Consider the following 23,331-nt stretch of genomic DNA (forward strand, 5'->3'; position numbering starts at 1 on the left):
AAATGAAGCCAGGCCACCGTCCTCCCCCAGCAGCCACAACACGCCCTCAGCCCAGCCCAAAGACAACAGTTTTTCCATACGGGCCGGGGATTTTTCCTCCCGCTGTCCGTACTCAAGCAGCAGGACGCAGCCCGGGCAGTGGCAGTTTGCTCCCTGCGCAGTGAGAGCGGGGCCAGGGCTGCTCACCACCACCAACAGAAAAGCCCTGGTACCCAGCTCTGCCTCTCAACCCAGCTGTCACACACCTAAGCAGTTAGAGCAGATGCTTTCCTCAAAAGAGACCTTGTTTTTCTCAGGTCAGGCAAATTTCCACCCCCACATCAGCACTCCTCCCACTAGCACTGGTATTTGCAGAGCAAACTCTCTTCAGCGACACGCCAGCACCTGCCGCTCAGCCGCTGCCATCACGGTGAGCAACGCAGGTCTGGCACAGAGGGGACTGCAGAAACGGCCCCGTTCCTAACTGAATCTCTGCTCTAAGCACGTCCCTTTAGCGTACGGACAGGTCAATGTCTACACATTTTTAATGTTACACTCTGTGTCACTTATGTCTGTCTTTTTTTGCTGTTCAGACACAGAAGTTCCTGAACCATGTACCCGGAATTACAACTTGGAAAGGTTCTGAAGACATGGAAGTGAAGGAACAGAAAAAGGCGGCTTTCGGAGGACGTCGCTGTTGCTGTGAGAAGGGCAAGAGGGAATGCAATTATTACGGATGGAAAGCTGTGTTTATTGCTCAGGACTGACAGTAAAGAGGACTAAAATTAAACCTAAAACCTAAGTCTTAATTTATCCAATGATGAACAGATCCACTGATGCATTTTGCAGTGTCACCCTGAACCTCATTTCTGCTGTCTGTCAGAACAAACACCCTAACTTTGAGAAGCCAGGCTACACCGAGACCCTTAGTTACACACAGAGATGGTATAAAATTTTTCAAAGGTGTACCATTTGCGCATCAATCTTTATTGGCTCTGAATAAAAATGTTGTCTTGAAAGCCTCCAGGTTCAGATTCTAAAGAAGGGTAATTAGAGTTTAGTCCCAAATGCATAAAGTTTCCAACTAACTGTTACACAAATAACATTTATTTTTTTTCCACTGTTTATATTCTTACTCAAATCTAAAAGCCAGCAATTGTGAACAGACGACAAGAAACCTATGCAGAGAAACTCTACACTGACACATGGACAACACAAGGACACCAGTGACACCATCACTTCCTTTCTATGAGGGAAGATTTTTTTTTTTTTTTGTATTTTCAGCATTCACATATAAACTTCAAATCCTGAAAATAAATACCTGTCTCGGAGTGCTTCACAAGCACCCCACAGAAAACTATCTACAAACCATTCAGCTACTCCGTCATTTTCAACGCTTCCAACAACCGTCACTTTCACAAACCTGAACTTCCCTAGCTGGGAAAGTCATGTGCCAGCCACAGATTTAAGAAGCGATAATGCTTTTCATCCAAATACACCTTCCACTATTGAGTGGCTTTACCAAATGCTGTTCTACAGATAGGAAAAGCTTAAGAGATGTGTGCAAAAGAATCGCTGTCAGACTCGAGTCATGGCTTCCCTGGTGCGGGACCATACCACTACTTTGAAACCAACTCAAATCAGTCAGAGTACAGTTCAAATACTGACACTGGAGCTCTGGTCCCCGCACAAGTCAGTAGGAAGAAAGACCAGAATTTCACCCCGATATAAAAAAAAACTGGTAGAGAAACATTAGTAAACAAAAGTTTTTAAGAGTCCAGAAAAACTATAAAAAAATCCCTGTAAGTCATAAAAACCATTTCAATGTGAAATTCATAAAATATCACCCTATTTATTCTCTAGGCTTTTCTAGCAACATATGACTTCATCATAACATATCTGTAGAAATCTAATGATTAATAAACAATATTCTTCTTAAATGCAGTAACTTAAGCATTTGCCAGTTTAGAAAGTTGAGCTAAAGTCTCTTTACAGAGCAAAAAATTGCACACAGTTTTCAACCTTTTCACTTCTGATTCTCCACATCACTGAGGGTACGGCACGTAACAGTCTGGAGGGGAGCCAACGCTGCTCACTGGGCTCCGGGTATTGGACTCGTAGGAATTTGGAGCAATTCCAATCACACCATCATTTTGAGGCGTTTCTCCTTTCAAAAAGTCATCATCTTCATCTTCAGAAGTACCCTGCATAAATTTAGAAGGCTCAGTGAGAGCAGAAAGATACTCCAGATCTCAGTATTGAGATTTGGCAGAAGTAACGAATGCTGAGGCCAAAAGGGGTATTTCTAAAACAAATTCTGAAATGTTGCAATAATCAAGTCTGCTAATCAAAACACTACAGGAAAGTTTACAGAGTCACCAGTTAACAAAGCTACACCACCAGGAAGTACTTTTAGGTGTTATCACAGGAAGGAAAGAAAAACACAGTGTTTGGAGAACTCAAACAAAAATCTGACATAGGACAGACATTCTGAAGAAGGTGAGCAGACTGCAGAGGAGCTTTAGAAGGATGTCACTCAGGACTTGGGTTGTACTATGATCGTCACGGCCAGCTGGAATGGTAAGAGAGTTAGATGTACTCTCATTATGAAATACGGGAACTAAATCATATCTACAAAGTGGATTTCCCAGTGACCTCAGAGCGTCCGTGTTCTGAGAGTGTTCATAGGTGTTCACAGCAGTCCTGTGCTACCCAACTAACTCCTCTGCAGAGAGGGGAAAAGTGCTCTCAAAGCAAGGATGGATCAATTCCTAAACCCTCCTAATTTCAATCACAGCTTCTCATAAATGTTTAGTGCACTTGTATCTACTAAAAAAAAATAAAATATCCTGCAATAGAAGCTACTGATAAGAGAGCTGGCAAAAGCTGAATTGCATTTTGATCAGAAAAGATTACCCTTTTAATGGGTTTCTTCAGGTTCTCTAGATCTTCAGCACTCAGCTCTTCCCAAAACTGATAAAAAGGATCAATAGTCTTCTTTGACCTGAGAGGGGAATTAAAACACAGTATGAGTTAATGTATTCAGTAAGTTACATGTATCACATTTAATAGTACAATATAAAACATTTGGCATTTTGATAATCCTCTGTAGCGTTTTACTAACTATTCAATTAATCCCTATATAATCCCCAATTAATCCCATGAAGAAATAACTCCACTTTGCTGACGTATAAATTACAATTGTTTGCTTGAGAAGTTCTGATACAGCCAGGTCTCCTAATTTCTAGCTGGGTATTTGTAATCACTACACTATGCTTGCAAATAAGCATAATTTTCTTCCAAATCTTTAGAAGCTAATATTGTGTGGCTTCTTTAATAATTTCTACTTCTATGAAAGGTCTCCCTTCTGTGGAGATGGATTTTTCTTAAGAGACAAAGAAAAGCCAGAATGTTGCCCTCTGAAGATAAAAAGTGATTAAAGCATCGTAGTGCTAGACATTTTGAAGAGCTGCAAATAATCCACTATTCATTAAAAAAGTGAGACATTTTAAATAAGCTGAAGTCTCCAATCAAGAAGCAATACACTCCAGGTGCAAAAAACCCAAACCAACCCAACAAAAGAAAGAGACACCATCTCCACAGCTCCAATAAAATATGTGTTAGGCTAACATACAGTATTTTAGAGACTGCTTAAAACAAGGAAAACCAAAAGAAAAGCCACCAAACATATTAACTAGACCTTCCAGGAAGCCAGCTCCCATTCCTTCTTCATTGCTATATGTCACAGTGGGGGTAAATCTTAATTCAAACCTTTGACAATCTAAATTACACAATGTTAAAATACACAACATGAGAAGTAGTAAAGACGAGGGAAGAAAGCGAAATGCAGAAACACTTACAGTTTCTTAGTTTTAGTTCATTATTTTCTACAAGGCACAAGTCAGTTGATTATTTTTAAACTCTACCTTTTGAGCACGTAGGGATCAAAGGGGAAGAAACTGTCGAGTGGGTTAGTGCACGTCTGCACAAGGTCCCCCCCAGTACCACTCCGAACGACTGGTATGAACTGCCTGTTGTTCCTCTCAATAATTGTGTAGCAGAACACCAACTGGTATTTCCTTTAAAAAGGTAATAAAGATAAGCATTTCTAGCACACAGAAAGCAAGAATTTCAGATGGTACTAAAATATGAAGTTATTTTTTAACAAACATCACTTCTATCTTCCATTTTCCAACTGATACTAGTTTTCAAGATAGTCAGAGGGTAAGGAATCTATTCTCATCCCCTGCACTCCTGTAAACTTCACTCCAAGTAGAATCATACTGGCTCCAACACAAAGCAGTTTCATGGTACTGTAGGATTTCATTGAACTGAACCAGAAATAATCTTATCCCACTTAGAATATGGGCAGTGTTACACGAGTTGTCTTAGGTAATACCATGCCTAACAAAACCCCTTTCCTAAATACTGCGCTGTTCTTAGATACACACACCCACCCTCATCAAGCTGAAATTGAAATAAATGAGTAGGTACCTGGTAATGGCAGCAAACAAATTCACAACAGAGGGTATACAAATCTTCAGAGGGTTTAGCTGACACATGACAATTCGCTCAAAATTTAAACTCTGGAGATACGACAGACCTTCAAAATAAGAACATTGGCAAATACAGGTTATATATTACACAAGCTTAACTTAATTTCTAAGAATTTCCAGTCTGACCAGCCTGCATTCCACGCAAGATTGCAGAAGCACATCCAAGGGTGCTCTGGTACAGTACAGATCTGGCCCACAGCTTGTTCAGCAGAAAAGCTATTTTAAATAACGGTAACCCTCTAATACAGACACTACACTTACATACCCATGACAGGGACTGACAGAGGCACCGAGTCAAAGATTATTAATCAAAGCCCACACTAGTTTTATACAGCTGGAATTCAAAGATGCTCAGTAAGTGGGGCCAGAAATCAATGTTGAGGAGTTATCTACATTGCTTTCAACAGTAGGGAAAACCAAGATTATTTGGCTTGGTAGCCCAACAGGTGTACAAGCCATCCCATTTTATTTAGAGCACAACAACATAAACTTGCCATCAGATACGTGACTGAACAGAGCATTACAAATCGTACCCACAGTAAAACTTGCAAATGAATCCGTTCAAACCTAATACACTCACCTTTCCTTAAGTTTCCATCCAAAAGCTGTTTATGACGGAAAATAAGTGTATAGAACACTGCCTGACATGTAGAATAAAATGGCCCGTGGAGAGCTACATCACAGTAGGCATTAGCCCCTGTATCCTGATTATCAATGTATTTATGCATCCAGTTAACCAGAAGATCCAGACATGCTTTTACTGTACTATAATGAAGGAAAAGAAACAAGTGTAAAAATAGCATCTGAAATGGCATAGAAAAGATATTAAACAAGTATTCAAGAATCTCAGTGGTTATAAAAACACCAGGAAGAAAATCTCACTGTAAAAAAGGAGATTGTTGTGAGCTTTCTCCTTTATCTCAGCATCAAATGAATCAATGTACCAGCACTGGAAACCCCAATCAGTGAAAGCACAAGATGCCAGAAGAGATTAATCTATGAATGTATGCTGTGTGCGAAACACACAGTTAAAAACAGTTAGAATCCTGGGCTACAGGTAGTACAGGGAGATGCCTCCCATGTCCAACAAGTAATTGCAATATCAAATTAAGTTCAACATTCAAGCCACCAAGCCCAGCCAGAATGGCATAAAAATACGGAATGTGTACACACAAAAGAAGACATTTCCACCCATCTGTTTAAGTATTTTAATCCATCTGTATCAAAGTACTTGAACACTCAACTTCCCTGTCTCAGAGTCTACGCAGAATGCCGAACACAAGGCATCAAAATTTTCTGCTTGTGAACATCAGATATACCGGGCATCCATGACTCCACCTGAAGTCAACATAACCTACCCGTGCTCAGCACTTCTTGGTAAGTGAAGCCTGAAACAAGTCACGAATCCCAGCAACCATTAGTCTGCATCCTATCAATGCAAAGCTTTCCTGGAAGCCTCAAGACAATACTGAAAGAGTACTGTAGAAAGGACCAACAAGACTGTTAATACAGGCTTACTGGCAAAGCAGCGGGAACAGAAGACCAGCATTGTGCGTGCATTCTGTGAATTCTGTGCTTAACCTCAGCAATCCTCATGTATAAGCAGAACCAAACAATTTATCACAACAACTTACACAACTGGAATAAATTTAGCTCTTGCCAAGAAGCTGCCAATATAACTCCCAGCAGTCTGCCTGATCACGGAAGGATTGTTTGGATCATGCAGTTTTTTCCAAAGATGGTCTAAAAATGCCTCAGCCAACCCCTGGAAACAAGATACACAGAAATCATGAGCTGTTATGCCGGCAACACTGTAAGTAACAGATTCCTACTACTCAATTCCCACAATTTCCATAACCAAACCATTAAAAAAAAAAAAATAATCTACTTCTAATTGTAGTAAATAGCTATTCCTACACATGATGGAAGAGCACTCTTTTCAGTTTCTTTTTCTATACTTAGTTGTAAAAAGTAAATGGTACCAGAAGTCTGGGAAAAGGTCAGGAACAGATGCACAAGAAGTGTTTAAAAACAAGAGTGGTAAGAAGGTCAACATGAAGTGACTGTTCACTGTCTCTTGCAGCAAAACAGGTCAACAACTTCCAAGGAAAACAGCAGGAAGTTGAAGAAACAAAAGTGATTCTTCACCTTAAATGGTTACATTGTGGAACTTCTTGCCACAGAAGTTCATGACACCAAAAATTCACATCAGTACAAAAAGCATAGTATCACAAGATATTTCCTCCTTGAATTTGTCCATCATGGACTGTTACTACAAGAGAACATTTGGCTCAGGAAGTCACCAGACTCCTGCTGGAGGCTGAAAGGGTATTCTAGCAAAGCATCACAACAGGCTTGCCCCATTCTGATGTTCTTTCCAACACATGCAGTACTCATCACTGTCAGAGACAGGGCATTAACTTAACTGGATCTTTAGCTACTCTTACACAAAAAGTATGGATGTTCTTATTTTTATATGGTATGAGAAAGAACAACAGTTGGCTTTAGAGAGATGGTAAAATGGCAGGGGGGCGGGGACGGAACAAACAGCAGACATGAAATTCAAATTGAAGAGCTAACGCAGACAGTATCTTGAGGACAGTTTTGGGGTGCTGAAGAAACTTGCTGGAGCACTGTGTCTCCTGGCTCAAGAGTCTAAGTGAGCCTTGTCCAAGAGGTCCACTAAACCAAGTTCCTTCACACTATCTGAGACTCCATCTGTCTGCAGTTTATGAACAAAATGGGAAGAGCAACCACATAAAGAAAAACTTCAAAAAAAGGAGTAACAGAGAAGGAAATAAAGCAAAGATAATGAATCCTGATGTACTATCTTCAGACTAGAATTAGAGCAGAAAACAACTATTTTTTGTAAAAAAAGCCAAAACAAGGATGTAGAAATGACAGAAGACACTGCATTTTAAAAAACAGCTTCTACTCACCAATTTAAAGCTACAGATGTAAAACATGAAATACTGCACATGACATGAAGCATGAGTTGGTAAAATGAGCTTGTCAAAAACAGAAACCAGATCCCGATACAAATCCTTTGTGTTGTTGATATCAAGCTTGCCTACACAACAACAAAAGAAAACAGAACAAAATGAGCCATTTCAGGTTTTTTTCCTGCCTTCATGCTGCAAAAGTGGCATTTATATCTTTCTAAACCAGTAAGAAATATGTAAAGAAACAGTGTCAAGCTGACCTCTAGGCTTATCTGGCATCTAAAAAATATTTATAGTAAGACCTCCCAGGACTTCAGTTCTTCTGCTTTTTACATGGTGTATAAGGAGAATATCTGTGTGTGCGCACGCACATGTGCGTAAAACATATGCAAACTTTGCAATAATGTGTGAATTCAGAAGAGTCAGAAAAAAAAGACTAAGAAATAAATTACCCGATTTATGTGAAGAAGATACAGCAAAATGGTTTCTAAATATTGTTTTAAATATATAAATCTAAGAAATTCAAACCCTTAATAAATGCCAGCATAAGACATGTCCTTCAGGTTTTTCCTCTAACACAAAGCCTTGCTGTAGCACTTCCAATTGAGTGACCCAGCTGGTTGTTTTAATCTACTTCCAATCCTTGTGATGTTTAAAGGATCCATAATTCTACTACTCAAAGCAATACAGCAGAGCAAACAATAAAGCACTGTGGTTAGTCAGAAAGTATTTCTAATCCCCTAAATTTTGTAGCACAACGGAAAAACAAAACTCTATTTACCTTTACACCCTGTAACGTCACAGCTCACATACAGGGTCGTATTTATATAAACAAAATGTCTCCAACTGAAGAGCAGATTTTTAGTCAGAAGTGTACCTTGGCATCCTCTGCCAACACCACTGGGCAGAGGCAGGAACGCAGACTACAGCCTGCTGAGGGCAGAATTCTGCCACTAAAGGGAGAGGGCTCAATCCTGCAGCAGCGCAAAGCAAGAACTCCTCTTTTTCTTACTCGTCAACAAAACAACAGATTTAGTTACAGTTCAAGCGTTCTTACCATCCACGTGGCAAACATCTTTAATATAGGAAAACAGGATGGTCATCAAAATATCAAGGCGCTCTGCAAGTGGATGGGCCATTCTCTCACTCCTGGAAGAGACAACTTTGTTTCCTTTTCTTTCTTCATCTTCCTCCTGGTAAGTAAAATGGCAGTCATGCAGCTGTTATACGCACAACATCATGAACACAGCAATTACAGGAAAAGTGAAACTAAATTTCTCTTTCAGTGATGTGCTAAAGTTTTGTCTTTTTTTAAAAAAAGCAGTATCTAATTACACAGTTTAGTTTACAAAAGTTTGCTTACACTAAGCCAACTACCATGGATTCTTCAATTAGCTTTATGTATAGCTGCTAGTGGTTTTGCATAATGAAATTGATTCAGCACGTACACTGGGTATTTGCATGAATAAAGTCAATGCCCAGAGAACACATTAATCATCTGTCTGCTGTTCAGGTTTCAAGAGCTGTGCGCAGTGAAGTAACGACAGAGCAAGAACGCATTCCTACACCAGCTCAGTCTGCAGTGCAGTTAATGACAGAGCAAGAAGGTACTCCTACACTGTCTTAATTCATAGCCACCTCAGAAGTGAAAGCTTTACTAAAAAACTTTTAGCAGAAGATAGCCAACCATGTCAAAAAGTCCCTCCTCTGTAGACTTTTCCTCACTATCAGAGTTATTAGCAGTTTCTTCAGCGTCTTCAATATCTTGCTGTGGAGTACTGACCTAGAGTTTCAAACAAGAAATTAATTTTTATAAGACCATGACAATATGAAACCTTTTTTTATTATTTACATAAGAAATGATGAGTAATTTCTACACTAGATTTTGTCCTTGACTAAATAAACATTTTAAAAAGGAACAATATATATGTAATACACAAAACACACACTCCAAACTGCCTGAAACTTCATCACCAGAACAGAAGCTTTCCCCAGACTGTTATATGCTGAGGTTTTCCAAAATAAAAGCCTTCATTACTTACAATGCTACCCCTCCTGTCTTTTTTAAGAGATCCTTTTACTTCAAAGGGATGATAAAACAGATCAGCCACACAAAGAGAAACACATTCTCTGCACATCAGCACCGATCACCACAAACAGTTACTTTGATTCGGGTGTGGAGATTCCATGCAGGGTGTAACAGTACACATCACACAGTCACGCTCAGGTGGGGGAACATCTTAAGACTGGGAATGGAGTGTAAATTTCGTTGGTTTTATACTCATGATCATGAGCACTACTGCAACATATTTTTTGTGGAGCTTAACACTGAAGCATATTTAATTTCCTACTCTGTGCATTTTAACACCAAGCTTCCTTAAAAGATGATACAGAACAAACTTACATCCAACTTTAACAGCTTTTCAATAATAAGCTCCAGAATTTGAAGCCTCAGAGTTGGAAGGTACACTGTAACTCGTAGCAGGTTATGAACATAACATTCCTGTAACACAAAATTAATTGATATCTATAACAATATTAACAGAAAGTCTAATTTCTGCCAAGGATTTTTAGAAAACAAGTTTCTTAATTTGTTATCTAAAGAGCCAGAAACAGGTTTAAACAGACTGTATTCAATCTAGAATAAGTTAATGTGTAAGCTAAATATCAACTTTCTATTGTTAAGCTGTGTTATCATTAACTTCTTAATCTACTATTTCCATGCAAATTTTCCCAATTATCTCTAGACAGAATAAGTATAAACATTCCATAAGAAAATTTATTAATTCCCATGTCTAAACTTTCTCCAGGAAAATTAAAACACAAAGTATATTCCTCACTACATCTACAACCAGCTCTAGTAGAACTGTTTCAAGTGAGACCGAGTACATCTTTATTTCAGGTTATTATAATACACCAACAACAATTCTAAATTCCACAGGTAAGTCTCCTCAGAGTTGTTCTGATTATAATTCAAAGAGGTTAACAGACAAGTTCTGTGAGTGTGTGTTTGCCCACCCATATATATACGCATAAGTACAAACGACAACGCTGCAACTTCCATATAGCAAAACTGTCAAGTCAATAGATAAAATTAGGCAAAGTACCACATTTAAGTACGCCACAGTCTCTTTGTGAATATGCATTATAACACAACCTTTAATTACATGAGCACATATGATTTTTCCACAGGCCATCTGGCTCGCTCAGTACATAAAATGGATAGAGCTGGTTTAATGACAACGTATAAATCGGAAATATTTAACAACAAGCATGGACCGTATTTCTATTAAGCTTCAGTAGAGCCTTGCCCTGAAAACAGTGTCATGAATTTCTTTATAAAGAAATAAAAATTATTTCCCTAACATCACGTAAGAGCTATAATCACCCTTGTTTTACAGATAGAGAACCGATGCCAAAGTTATTTGGATTAAAAAAAAAAAAATTAAAAAATTTAAAAAACCTAGCAAGGTATGCAAAGAACTTTAGGGGTTTTTCAGCACTTGATGAGTTCAGAACACAGCTCGAACTGAACGTGGCTGGTGGAGCAGGGCTCTGCCTTTCTGTAAAATGAAGTGCCAGCACATCAAGTTGGAACAAGTAAATATAAAAATCACACTAGAGCTGTAGCCTGTCAAAAGTCTCCAGCTTGTTTTTCACCACACATGAGCACTGTACCGAAGATGTAATAAACCAACTTAACACCTTACGCTACTGGCAACTTGGATTTCACCTATACCGTCCATTGCTTTCTGTCTGCGTATCAAATCCCCCGTTTTTTTCTGATAAATACTTTCCAGTTTTGACAATAAATGAGACAGGTATCCTACCGTCTCCTTACTACACAACCCTGAGATTCATCGTCAAAGAGGTCCATCTTGTGCATTGATTAAGAAAGCAATCCTGTGGAAAAGATATGCAATTATGTCATTAAAGACTAGCATAATGCTTATGCACAAGGAACTGAAGTATGCTTGGACAACCTTATACTAAACAGACACACCCATATATATACACATACATGTGTGTGTGTATATATATATAAAAATAACAATAATCTTAAACAATACACTCAAAAATCTGCATTCAACACCACCAAATCAGTTGTCATACTATAGAGTATATTTATACATTAAAAGAATATAAAAATATTCACAGCTCTTACCAGAGTTCTTTCTGATTTATTAATGAAAGGAAAGTTTTCCACAAGTATGGGCATGAGAAATTGTGGTGTCCTACAATTTAAAAACAAAAACTAAACAACAAAACCAAACCCAAAAGTTACAGGTTATTACCACGAGAGCAAGTGTTGAAGCTCCAGCACTCTAAACACAGACTGGAATAAGCTTAAGTCACAGTAGCTTTATTTTAAGGTAAGTAATTGTATAAAATCTGCTTTTGCAAGGACCACTGGACAGATAATAAGTGGCAAACTTTGACTGTGGACTTGTTAGAAACCACTTCAAAGACCCTGCTACAAACACAACTTCCCCTATTTCCTATTCCCATTAACAGGATTTTCAGCTGCAGATGCCTATGGAAATTTCACAATCATTGGATACGGCATTCCACCAATTAGTGAATATTAGGAAAAATCATGCAATGAAAATAAGTATTATACTTCCAATTAAGAGAAAAGAAAATAAATTCATCAGTTCACAAGCTTTAAATCTGTAAGGAAAGGGCATACAAAACCATGGGATCACATACTTACGAAGGAACATATCTTGCAACAGTTTGCAATGCTCTATGGCATGTATTAAAGTTTTTGGAGAGGTCTAGAGAAAGAAAAAAGTACTCATGCATTTGGTTACAGAAAACTAAATCAGGAACCAGAAAAAACAGTTCATATCAACTAAACATTTTGAAGATTCCCAAGGAAATTACATCTGCCAAAATGTGGGGATTTTTTTTTTTTTGGAGGGTTGTGGTTTGTTTGGTTTTTTGTTTGTTTGGTTAAGTTGAACTGCCTTACTACCAAAACAAGCATGAAAAATAATTCCAAATAAGTCACAGCATCACAACCAACAAACTCTGAATGTGCCGTCAGCCCCAAGGCCAGGTATTGTTGTTATACAATCTCATACTGAACGCTAAACTGGAACATCCAAAGTTTATCCCACAACACACAAATATTTAGCAGATACATTAAATCCAAGTTTGTAACTAGATAAAATTTATTGAAGGATTAGGCCTCATTTTCACAAGACTCAAACAAACAGCTAATTAGGCTTATATAGCAGGCTTTTTTTTTAATCCAAACAGCATCACAAGCGAACAGCAGAAGAGTAGTCGGGTCATCACAAGCAGAACTGAAATTTATTCTAGCATTCAAGACAAGAAAATATGAAATTCTTGAAAAACATTTAGCTGTCTCTTTGCCTTATCAATAAACACACTAATTATGCTGCTTTTTTGTTATAAATATCAGTTGTATTTGAGCTTACCACAGGCAGACAACAAAAAACTCCAGAATCCCCCAAATTATCTAGTTTTAGTGAGGTAAATAAAATGGACAACAAACAACTCCTAACTTTTCTTTGGCTTTGAAACAATGTAGGAGTAGGAGCATTTTCCTATGCATTCAGTCTTATGCCACCTACAGACACTGCACCAACAGGAATACTTCGAAAGTAACAAGGAGTGGGTCACCACACTGCTGGTTCCAGTACAATAAAGTCTTTGCCTCGGGAATTTAAGGATATACTGTTTCTTAATGTTTTACATTAACTCAGCTGAGTTACTTCTATAAAAAAGGAACAACATCCACTGTATACTTCTTTAGTAAAGGTATTACAGCAGCATATATAAGCCATGCTTCCTTTCTACTCACTTTCATCATCATCATCAGAGTCTGAAATATCCACATCATCTTCTCTGATGGTTATTCGAGCTAGCAAAAAGTGAGATTATTATATCAAAATTGTAAAAATTTTACAGGTAACAGTTTCAATGTCAAATCAAACACACTGGACAGTCTTCATCAGGACTAAAGCATCAAAATTATCCACAAGACTTTCTAAAACAAGGAGAAGCTCGTCAAAAAGACTGTTTCATTCACAGAACCAGGAGGTTCTTGAGAACATCTGACATGATCCTCACTGCAGTTTTTAGTTTTAGCAGTAACATTATGCAGTTCATCCCGTTCCAAGACATCTTCATAAACAGGGTCTGTATTAGCCACTAGAATATGTCTCCTAAAATCTAGGTACAGAAAACTATCTGTATTACAATTCAGCTATTCAAGTGGAGAAAGTAATCAAGAGGAAAATAAACCCAACCCAATAATGAATTGTGTCACGCATTGGATTTATACAGAATTTATCTAAGAAAAGCATTTTGATAGGCAAACAAAGAAGATTAAGATTAAAGTAACTTACGGGGGACAAACTGGGATACAATCATTCGGAGGCATGGCCTAAGATGGACAGTTTGTGCTGACACTAAGTTGCCAAGAAAACCCAGATATTCTTCCACTACCTCTCGGCTTCTTCTCAACCATGGCAGCTTCTGAAAGTACACCCAGACCAAGCTGTCAAAGATAGAAGCTTTGAGTCCTAAACTCTTTAATCTTCCCATGTAACAAGTGGATATTTACCAGCAAAATGCTGACCAGTTGTTCAAGCTCTTTGGTCAAATATGCAACAGACGCTCGAAATTCATGCAGCCAATTAATGATCTGGGCATCCTTAAAATAAGCAGAAAAAAGCAGAGAACTATTCCAATAAACAGTATTACCTATTACTAGAAAGTAACAAAATCCTTAAAAGTCAAAGAGTAAGATTGTAAATAGACATTATTTTCACATTTACACGCAAGTAATTTCTTTAAGTTTGTGTCCTCACCAACAAACGCTTCTAAATAGAACAAATGCATACCAGCTCCTAAACCAACAGTCTGCCTGGAAGCCTTAACTTACAGACTGAGCAAGGCATGCAGACCTCACTCACACAGAACATACTTAAAAGAAATGGCATTCAGTCTTAATTTTCTTTTCTTTTTGCCCCAGTTTAAGCAGAAGAGACATTCAAGCCTTGAAATAAGAGAGATACTGAACAGTAGCAAATTGACACAGAAAATTTTACACTGATTTTCCCTGTATGCTCTAAAAGGCCTGCTAAAACCAAAGTATTTTACCAAATGTCCTCTTTAAAGAGAAAAGAGCCTCCATACAGCATTATGCTTCCTGCAGCGTTCTTCTCACAGCTTTGTGGTTTAATTAAAAGGGAGGGAAGAAGGGAAAAAAAAAAAAAAAAAGGCCACAGCAATTGTGAGTACTCACAGCTATACAGAAGAGCGGAGAAACAATACTTCTGGGTATGACTACTAAACGCATATATATCTTACTTACTGCCTATTTACACAAGTTTTTAGTGAGGAGATGGCAAAATTCATGGAACTTAAAGGCTTTAAAAGTCAGAAACCATGGTTTGATCTACAGCAGCATCTACAAACAAGCATCAGTGACCTAGAAAGATGGTATCTGGAACAAAGACAGATGCTGTCACACTGCTCTAGAGTGAGAAACCTTTTGCTAAGAGTCAGTCGGTGAGCATGAGACATCATTTATCAAGATCCTGCATATAAGACACGTATGTGTGTAAACAGACAATTGTTGGGTTTTTTTTTTTTCTCTCATTTAGAATTTTAATTCTGGTTGTTTCCACGAAGCAAAAAGCTGACAAATGCAGCTAGCTGTTTAAAGCAATGGGTTTGGGCGAGCACCGGAATGACTCACGTAATGACTACAGTCAGACAGCCGAACTTTAAATCCTCAGACCGCTTACCACCACAACTCTCACCTTTATGTCCGGGTCTGACAGCTGATGCTTCAACAACTCAAAATCCGTGGTCTCACCCTAGCAGGGAAAGAAAAATAAGTAAATCACGCTCATCTTTTCCCAGCGAGACATACCAATTTCCTCAGCCCACGCGAAGAGCCTGGCGTTGCTGAGCAGCACCGTGAGGACAGGGAAGCCAGGCGGCTCGGGAAGGCGGAGGCAGGCGCAGCCCCCGCGGGCCGTGCCGGGCTGCCCTCCCCGTGCCGTGAGCCGGGCCTGCCCGCGGCGGGGCCTCTCTCGGGCTGGCCCACGGCAGCCTTTCCGCCGGCGCGGCCCGGGCCCTCCCGAGCCAAGGCAGGCCGCCTCGTGCCAGGCGGAACGGGCCCTCACGCTGCAGCCGCCCGCCAGGAGCCGGCGCGCCGGCACGGCGGGCAGCCGGGCCCCGCAGGCACCGCCCGAGGAGAGCCGCGACGGCCGGCGGGGCTGAGCCGCGGTCACCTTTTCGTACTTCAGCAAGATATCCGTCAGCGTCCCGCCGAACCGCACCGTCTTCCTGGGCGGGGAGCTGATGAACTCGTCCCCTCCCAGCATGGTCACGGCCCCGCGCCTCAGGGAAGGCTCGGCCGCGTGAGCGCCCTCAGGAGCCCGGCGGAGGGGCCGGAGCAGCCCCCGAAGCCCCGGTCACCGGGCGCCCACCCTGCCCCGCAGCCCCCCCCCCCCTCGCCCCGCTGTCCCGCCTTGCCTGGCGGTGGCGGCAGCGCGCGCCCCGCTAGCGGGGCAGAGGGGGCGGCCCCCCGCGCGCTGCCTGCCCGCGCCGCCACATGCCGCGGCCGGGCGGAAAGGGCGCTCGTCCCGCCGGAAGTGGGCAGCGCTCCGCCCCTCGCACCATAGAGACGCGCGGCTGGAAGGGCTGCGGCCGCTCTGGCCCTGCCGCCGGTGGCGCGGGCGGACCGAGAGGGACGCCTTCCTCCTCCTCGGGCCGCGGCCGGGCGGGCAGCTCTGCCGGTACCACAGTGACCCCCGGCGGGACCGAGGGCGCCTCCCCGGCACCGGCAGCCCGCGCTTCCAGGCGGCGGGTACCGAAGGGCAGCGCTGGGGCAAGCGGAGCTCGGGATCTAACCGCAGCGTGCCGATGGAGCGCCCGGAGCTGCCCGCGCCCGGGAGGAGGCGGCCCCCGGGCACCGACCGCAGCGCGGCTCACAGCCGCCGGGGCCCCGGGCAGCAAACCCGGGCGTTTGGGGGGGGCAAACCGAGCGGTCCGAACCCTCGGCGGGGACCGAGGAGGGCCCGGCGGGCACCGGTACCTGCTGCTCCTCCCGAAACGCCCCGCGTGCGCCCGCAGCCCCGGCGGGCACCGGTACCCGCGTTTAATGCAAAGGCCACGGCCGGGTTGGTTTTGCTGGCTGCGTTAAGGACGTAGCGGCTTGGAGATCATCGAATTCAAAGGCATTGAATACCTAAAAAAAACCTTCAGTAACTTTTAGAGCCACCTGGACAAGTCCAAATGGAAACGCGCATTTTCTAGGTGGTTCTTCAGGAACGTTCAGTCTGCTCCGAACTTTTTGTTCTGTTTAAATTCAGTTAATGGGAAACATTTACTTCTCGACTCCCATGAGCTAGTTACAGCGACGTAGGACGCTACCTGGCCGCAGGACGCTCCGCCAGCTGTTTGCTCGCTCCCTGCACACCCTGCCGCTGCAATAACTATCTCCTTCCCAGCAACTTTCGCTCCCAGAACTCACATCAAACAGATTTTTGTAGAATTTATTAATAATTTGATTTCTCCCTGGAGAAGGTGTTCCCATTTAAGGACAGTAAACCGTATCAGCCACATTAAAACTTGCTTTAGATACAGTCCCCACCTTAAGGAGCCTAAACCCAAGCATTTCATCCTTCTGCTAGTTACAAGTTAGGGGGTTGGCTTTTTTCCTTTAGTGGAACATGGGACACCGTTTTGAGCTAGTTTTAAGGCTTAACCAGCTACAAACCACCCCTGTACAACTACACTCCTGCGACCGGGCTTTGGCTCTCCGCGACTTTGGCTGTTTTTTACACAGAGAGCGTAGGGCTGTCCCATGCCCAGCTCTGTTCACGCAGCAGCAAGCAGTCCTACGCACGTACAGGTGCTTCTCTCCAATCAACAATATAATCTTTGAACGGACTTTGTGCTGCGTTGAGCTACGACTGATAAGGATGCCGGGAGACTAAAATAGCGTTATATGTTAATGTTTAACTGCTAATAATTCAGTTGCCAGTTTCTATTCAGCACTAGCCTTCCTTATTTACAAGGCAAACAGACTGCATGAAATGGTAGCTGGGTTACATTTTCACAAAAGAAAGGGTCAAGCTGACAATAGTTATCATTGCGCCGCAGCAAGTACTTTTATTCGCTGTTTAGACAGACCATACTAGTAACGTTCTACCTCTTCTCTATGATTAGCATCCTCCTTCACCAGCGTGTCAGCTCCTACATTTCATTTTTAAAACCTGCCTACTGTTCGTAATTGTAAACGTTTGAATCCCATGCAATTTCGGACTGAGGTTGCAACAGCCAACAACATTCTAGCTCCCACCTTATGCAACAAACGTTAAGTATTGACAATGGATTTAAAATCAATTACATTGTAATCTACAGTGAATGCAAAGACCTGCTCAGTTGACCCTGGTCATTACGATTGCAACACTCAATCAGCAAAAAAAATTGTTCACCAGACTAAGTATGAGAATGGCTGCTCACAAAAGTTTTGTCTTAATGTATAGCTGCTACTAATCATTTCACTTATTAAACATTACATCTCATAATTCAGTTTGTAAGTGAAACTATGGGGAGCCAGGAAAAGCAGTTATCTCTCTTCAGAAAAATGAAATGAAAATTAATGCAAATGACACTGAAACAGGGATCTATAGGTTTTAAGGGAGGAGTTTGGCTTTTTTTTTTTTTTAAATCAGACCATTGTAACAGGACAGTGATGTCACATTGCAGTTCCTCTAAAAGGAGGAAACAATTGTACACACATCCTAAAAACTGCAGTTTGTAGAGAAGAAATCACATTACAGACCTTCAAGTTTAGTGTTCATATAACCTTGTTGAAAAACTGAGAGCATTTGGAAAATGTTTAAAAATTAGAACATGCATAGAAAAGTAAGAAGTTGCTCCAGTAATTTACAAGAGAACATTGAAAGACATTTCAAGAGTTCACAAGGAAGTACAGCCACGGTATTCTTCATAAACATTTTCCTTAAATCCACCTCTAGCATTCAGTGAGGTGTGGCATAAAAACAGTTGTACCGTGACATTTTAAGATCTACCCATATTTGCTAATGGTGGGCTCAAACTCTTGGTGTTAGTTCAAAACCAGAGGAACTCAGGAAGCATTTCTCCACACAGGAATTTTAGCTATCATTAACTTTAATATAAATCTTTTCGCAGGTACTACTTCTCAGTTACATCTAAATGTGAATTTGTTAATATTTTATAAAGCATCAGAGTATTTGTTAATCAACGGGGGGGGGGGGGGGGGGGGGTGTTGGTGGCTCCCCTCCCCAAATACTTCAGCATTAGGAAAATAATTCCAAACATCATTGGACTAAAAATGGTTCTTCTCTAGAGTCATCACATTACATCATTTACAACCATGACGAATGTACTGGTATGCCAACATCACTATTTTTACTTGTCTACTTATAAAATCTCAAATTCCAAGTTATTCCAAAATAATGATGAAACTTTACAAGAGTCACTGTAAATTGTGTATTTACACTATAAACAACTTCTACTACATTTGCAACTTTGCATCAATAGTTTAAAAGCATCGATATTTTAAAAGCACCCTTACAAACAAAAGTATTGCACTGGCATCATAAAAATTCACAGTAAGTTTAACTTCCAGACCTTGGTAAAACAGTGCAAGAGCTTTTCATTGTGCAAGAGCTTTTTATCCAAACATTCCCAAGTTATTAAAAATAATAAAAAAATATATTACACGCTGCAGTGATATTTCTGTGAATTAGGTTTGTTTCGGTTTTAGTTCTCACTTCTTAAGAGATCTAATTTATGTTTTGAAATGGTGAAAGATACACACAAAAACTATCCAGTCCAACACTGATAATAGGTGCGTTTGGCAGAGATAGGGCTCTATGTGTCCATTTTATACAGAGTCCACAATGGGTGCAGAGATTATTCCACAATGAGAGAATCCTATTGCATTGAGTAGGGAATTCGCTTTCCATAATTTGCAGCACTTCCCCCACTTTTAGAGGCAGTAACTTCAATAGTCGTGTCTTCAACAGACCCTGAGGATAATACATTAAGAAAAGGTTACTCCAAAATAGTCTTAGAACTTAGTTAGTAATTTAAAACTCTAAACTGTTATTTAAACTCAGTCTCAAAAGTATTTCTCCTCATGTTTAACAGCCAGTTGGGACCCAAATAAAAAACTCATCAAGCCAACAGCCCATCTCCAATGGTGACCAGGTATGGATGTCTCAAAGGTGTTAAGAACACAACATGCAAGTAATCTCCCCTCAGGATATTATCTCAACTGCCACTTACTGCCCCAGGTCTTCCTGAGCCAAATATATCCTCTGTTCCTTCCTCTGGTTTTTTGAATCAGTACAGTTTTATCTGTCACATTCCCCCAAGCCAAATAATCCCAGACCTCAGTTACATAGCACGTGCAACTCACTGCTTTGTCTGGGGAGAGGCATTCCCTACGTACCGTTTCCATACCTCTTATGACTGTCCAGACCTCTAGAATATTTTATACTCTGCATCTCTTCAGGCTGACGGATCCTAATCTACTTGTTATTCCTTTAATAGAATTCATTCCATATCTTGACAATTCTCACCCTTCTCACTCACTTCTACTATATAATTTTTAATTTTCTGAAGTTATAATTAATAACTTCAGAAAGTTATTAATGCCAAGAACCAGAAAATTATCTAAGTGACAAAAATGCATAAATGGTTTCTGCAAAGACACTTCCTTATTAAGGCAACAGCTCATTTTCCAACCACTTGCAGGGTTTTTTTGTTTGGTTTTTTTTTAATATTAGGTGAAATCTGAAGTTAATGGCTCAGGAAGCTCTTCTAATGGCCACTATGGTGGTGGGGTTTTTTTTTGTTTGTTTGGTTTTGTGGGGTTTTTCGTGGTGTTTTTTTCCCCTCCTCTCTGTTGACAGTATCTGCCCAAACATGTTTAACCCGTTTGGTTAAGTTCATAAATATCTCCAGATGGGGAGAGGATATAGTCTATCAGTAAGGGATGATCTGATTCAGATAGTTGTTTATGAGAAGAAATAAAGTACTTGAGATGGCCTTACCTCAAAAGGGAACCTGAATTATCTTTGGAGGTGCAACAGTTTGTTATCCCTTATTTTACCTTGAAAGTTAAAATCATAGCATTTATGTTACACATTGTAACATAACTCTTACACACTCCCTCTGTCTTGGTTCCTTCTGAATTACAATTACTAATGCAATTGTACTGAAGTTTGTTTACTCTACCATTAGAAGCTGCTGTTTACTTGGGAGAGCTTGTAATAAAGCGCTCCATGCATCTGCCTCTATAGTTAATAATAAACCATAGATTAGATTATTCCTAATTAAAATCAGTAACATGTAAGATTTGAAATATTTAAAAATAACAGATAACTTTCACTACTAGAAGTTTATTACAGCAACCCCCACCCCCCCCGTCTATGTGTGCGTATTGAAAGCAGGACCATCTATGGAGATAGCATAACATCTCCTGAACTCAACACCTATAATTGCCGTAGTCTTTAGACAAAAAAGGTTAGGCATAGTCATTTAACAAATGTAATTTCTTAGCTGCAATTATGGATATCTGTCAGTTCTAAACCCATTTCAGAAAAAAAATAAAAAGTCTAAAAAAGAAAATGACTAATTTTCAACAGCCTGTTTTCTAATTGCAGATGTAGTTAATAATAAACTAAACAGCAGGAACAAATCTTTTAAAGCTGTATTGCTGTTCTTACTCCCCCTCCTACAAGTTTTCTATTAAGCAATAGTTATCTATATTCTATGTACCTACTGTAAGAACTTCCTCTCAGGAAAGTTCTGTGGCTTTCATGAAAGACTATTTCCACATGAACTTTTCTGTAATCTAACAGTCGCTTCAAGATTTAATTTCAAGGAGCAGCAGAAAAAGCTGGCCTTGTATGCAGTGAATCAGAACTGCAAGATGTTCAGAATCCTTTCATAGTTCAGACACTTAGTGCAAAACTGTTTTTAGAGTTCCTTCAGAAAAGGATTTTACATAGTGAAGTGAAAGCTTGACTTCCCCCTCCCCCCCATTTTCAAGGCATTAGGCATGCTTTTCTTCCTAAATAAACATGCCATATTAATGAACACACTAGGAATATTCTGAAAGGCTTGATGATCTTCAACACTGCTTCAAAGTTGGACCTAGACGCTTTCTTTACGCACTGGATAGTAGCGCATCTTTTTCAAATGACTGAGGGTCAAGGGCAAGTAGTTTAACTATTGATTGCATTTATGAGTTCCAAACTATTAGCTACACACTCTGCCTCTAAGCTAAATACAAGCCAGCATTTCACTTTTCTGTGGTTGTTCTCCAAAAACAAGCACGTGACGTCGCTGAAGAGGGAGCTTCCCCTCACAAGAGCTCATGTGGGTAGCGGTTGATGACCATGTCGTTACCCCACACGTACTTCTGGGTGACGTGAGGAGTCCCTCCCAGGGCCGCTTCAGGACCGCGCGGCCTCTGTGCCCGCAGCGCGAGGGACCCTGTGGTGAGCGCTCGGTCACACGCCAGCGGCCTTGTCCGTTCCTCGACGCCTGCAGGAAGGATCTTCGCCACCTGACCACCTCGCTCGCTCGATGTCTGCTGTCGCCGCAGTGGAGAAAGACTCCCCACAACTTTACTTTAACCGTGCGTGAGCGAGGGGCAACCGAATCTCAGGGAAGAGAGCTCTCAGGGTCCAGCCGAAGTTCGGGGTCCCGCCCCCAGCTCCGCTCTCGCCGGAGGCCCATCCCGGCAAGGGGGCACGCCCCGGGCCCGGCCTTCCCGCGGCCGCGGCCCCCCGGCCCTCACCTGCTAGAGTCGGCGGGGCGGCCCCGCGGGCCCCCGGTGCGCTGCAGCTCCAGGTCGGCGGCGGCGGGGCGGGAGCGCGGCGCGGGGGCGAAGGCGGAGGAGAGGCGGAGGCTGAGGCCGTGCACCAGCCCCCGCAGCACGCTGTCCCCGCGGCCCTTGGGCGGCGCCAGCCCCACGTCGTCGCGCAGCTCCTCCGGCGGCACCTCCAGGTTGCCCGCGTACCAGAACACCCACCAGATGAGGCTGAGGAAGATGCCGATGCCGCCCGCGTAGATGAGCAGGTCGGAGAAGAACACGTCGGCGAACACGCCGGCCAGCAGCACCGCCAGCCCCAGCGCGTCGAAGGCCAGCGCCAGCCAGAAGGCGACCACGCAGCGGCCCAGCCCGCCGGGGGCCGCCATGGCGGGGGAGCGGCGGCAGCACCGCCGCCTCGGGCCGCCCGCACCTCAGGGGAAGGCGGGGCGCGGCGGGGGCGGTGCCGCACCTGAGGGGGACGTCCGGGCCACGCCCCCGCTTGCACCTGCGCGGGGACACGCCCCCGGTTGGGGCTCTGGCCACTCCCCAGCGGCCGCCGAGGCGGGAGGGAGGGGGCGAGGGCGAGCTGCCGTCCCCAGGGCGGCCCCCGGGGCCCCGCTCCCACCTCCGGCCGAGGCCCGGCTGCTGCAGCTGGCCTCGCCCCGCCGGCCGTGTCGGCTGCCCCGGGCTCCTCGAGGCGGCTGGCGCAGCTGGCTCTGCTTCCAGACGCCGCTCCGCTCGGTAAGAGAGCGGCAGGAGCGGCTGTCGGCGTTCTGGAGCTGAGGTGTCCCTTGCGCGGGGCGGTGGCTGCCATTTCCCTGTGCAGGTGGGTGTGAGACGGGCGCAGCCGGGCCCGATCACCGCTCCCGCGGAGGCCGTGTCCCCTCAGGCGGGGCCCTGTCCCCTCAGGCGAGGCCCTGTCCCCTCAGGCGGGGCCCTGTCCCCTCAGGCGGGGCCCTGTCCCCTCAGGCGAGGCCGTGTC

The 23,331-nt window shown here is 42.6% G+C and overlaps 2 protein-coding genes across 3 annotated transcripts; both read right to left on the reverse strand.

Annotated features, from left to right (window-relative positions):
- Nucleotides 1-1,806: 1,806 nt before the first annotated feature.
- Nucleotides 1,807-16,120, reverse strand: RRN3 (RNA polymerase I transcription factor RRN3). 2 transcript variants are annotated; one of them, XM_075767440.1, is made up of 17 exons: nt 15,757-16,120; nt 15,280-15,336; nt 14,076-14,165; nt 13,858-13,987; nt 13,311-13,370; nt 12,192-12,255; nt 11,643-11,712; nt 9,882-9,980; nt 9,165-9,260; nt 8,535-8,670; nt 7,475-7,605; nt 6,170-6,300; nt 5,116-5,300; nt 4,474-4,582; nt 3,906-4,058; nt 2,896-2,983; nt 1,807-2,183 (listed from the first exon to the last, which is right to left on the reverse strand). In XM_075767440.1, the coding sequence occupies exons 1-17, from the start codon at nt 15,847-15,849 to the stop codon at nt 2,025-2,027; spliced, it is 1,851 nt and encodes a 616-aa protein (XP_075623555.1). In that variant the 5' UTR covers nt 15,850-16,120; the 3' UTR covers nt 1,807-2,024. The 2 variants fall into 2 exon arrangements, with proteins under 2 accessions (XP_075623555.1, XP_075623554.1); XM_075767439.1 differs by having other exon boundaries at nt 9,882-10,004.
- Nucleotides 16,121-18,213: 2,093 nt separating this feature from the next.
- Nucleotides 18,214-22,842, reverse strand: LOC142603954 (transmembrane protein 238-like). The gene is made up of 2 exons (XM_075767378.1): nt 22,335-22,842; nt 18,214-19,551 (listed from the first exon to the last, which is right to left on the reverse strand). The coding sequence occupies exons 1-2, from the start codon at nt 22,733-22,735 to the stop codon at nt 19,542-19,544; spliced, it is 411 nt and encodes a 136-aa protein (XP_075623493.1). The 5' UTR covers nt 22,736-22,842; the 3' UTR covers nt 18,214-19,541.
- Nucleotides 22,843-23,331: the final 489 nt, after the last annotated feature.

Source organism: Balearica regulorum, chromosome 15 (assembly GCF_011004875.1).
Source record: "Balearica regulorum gibbericeps isolate bBalReg1 chromosome 15, bBalReg1.pri, whole genome shotgun sequence".
Classification (NCBI taxonomy): Eukaryota; Metazoa; Chordata; class Aves; order Gruiformes; family Gruidae; genus Balearica; species Balearica regulorum.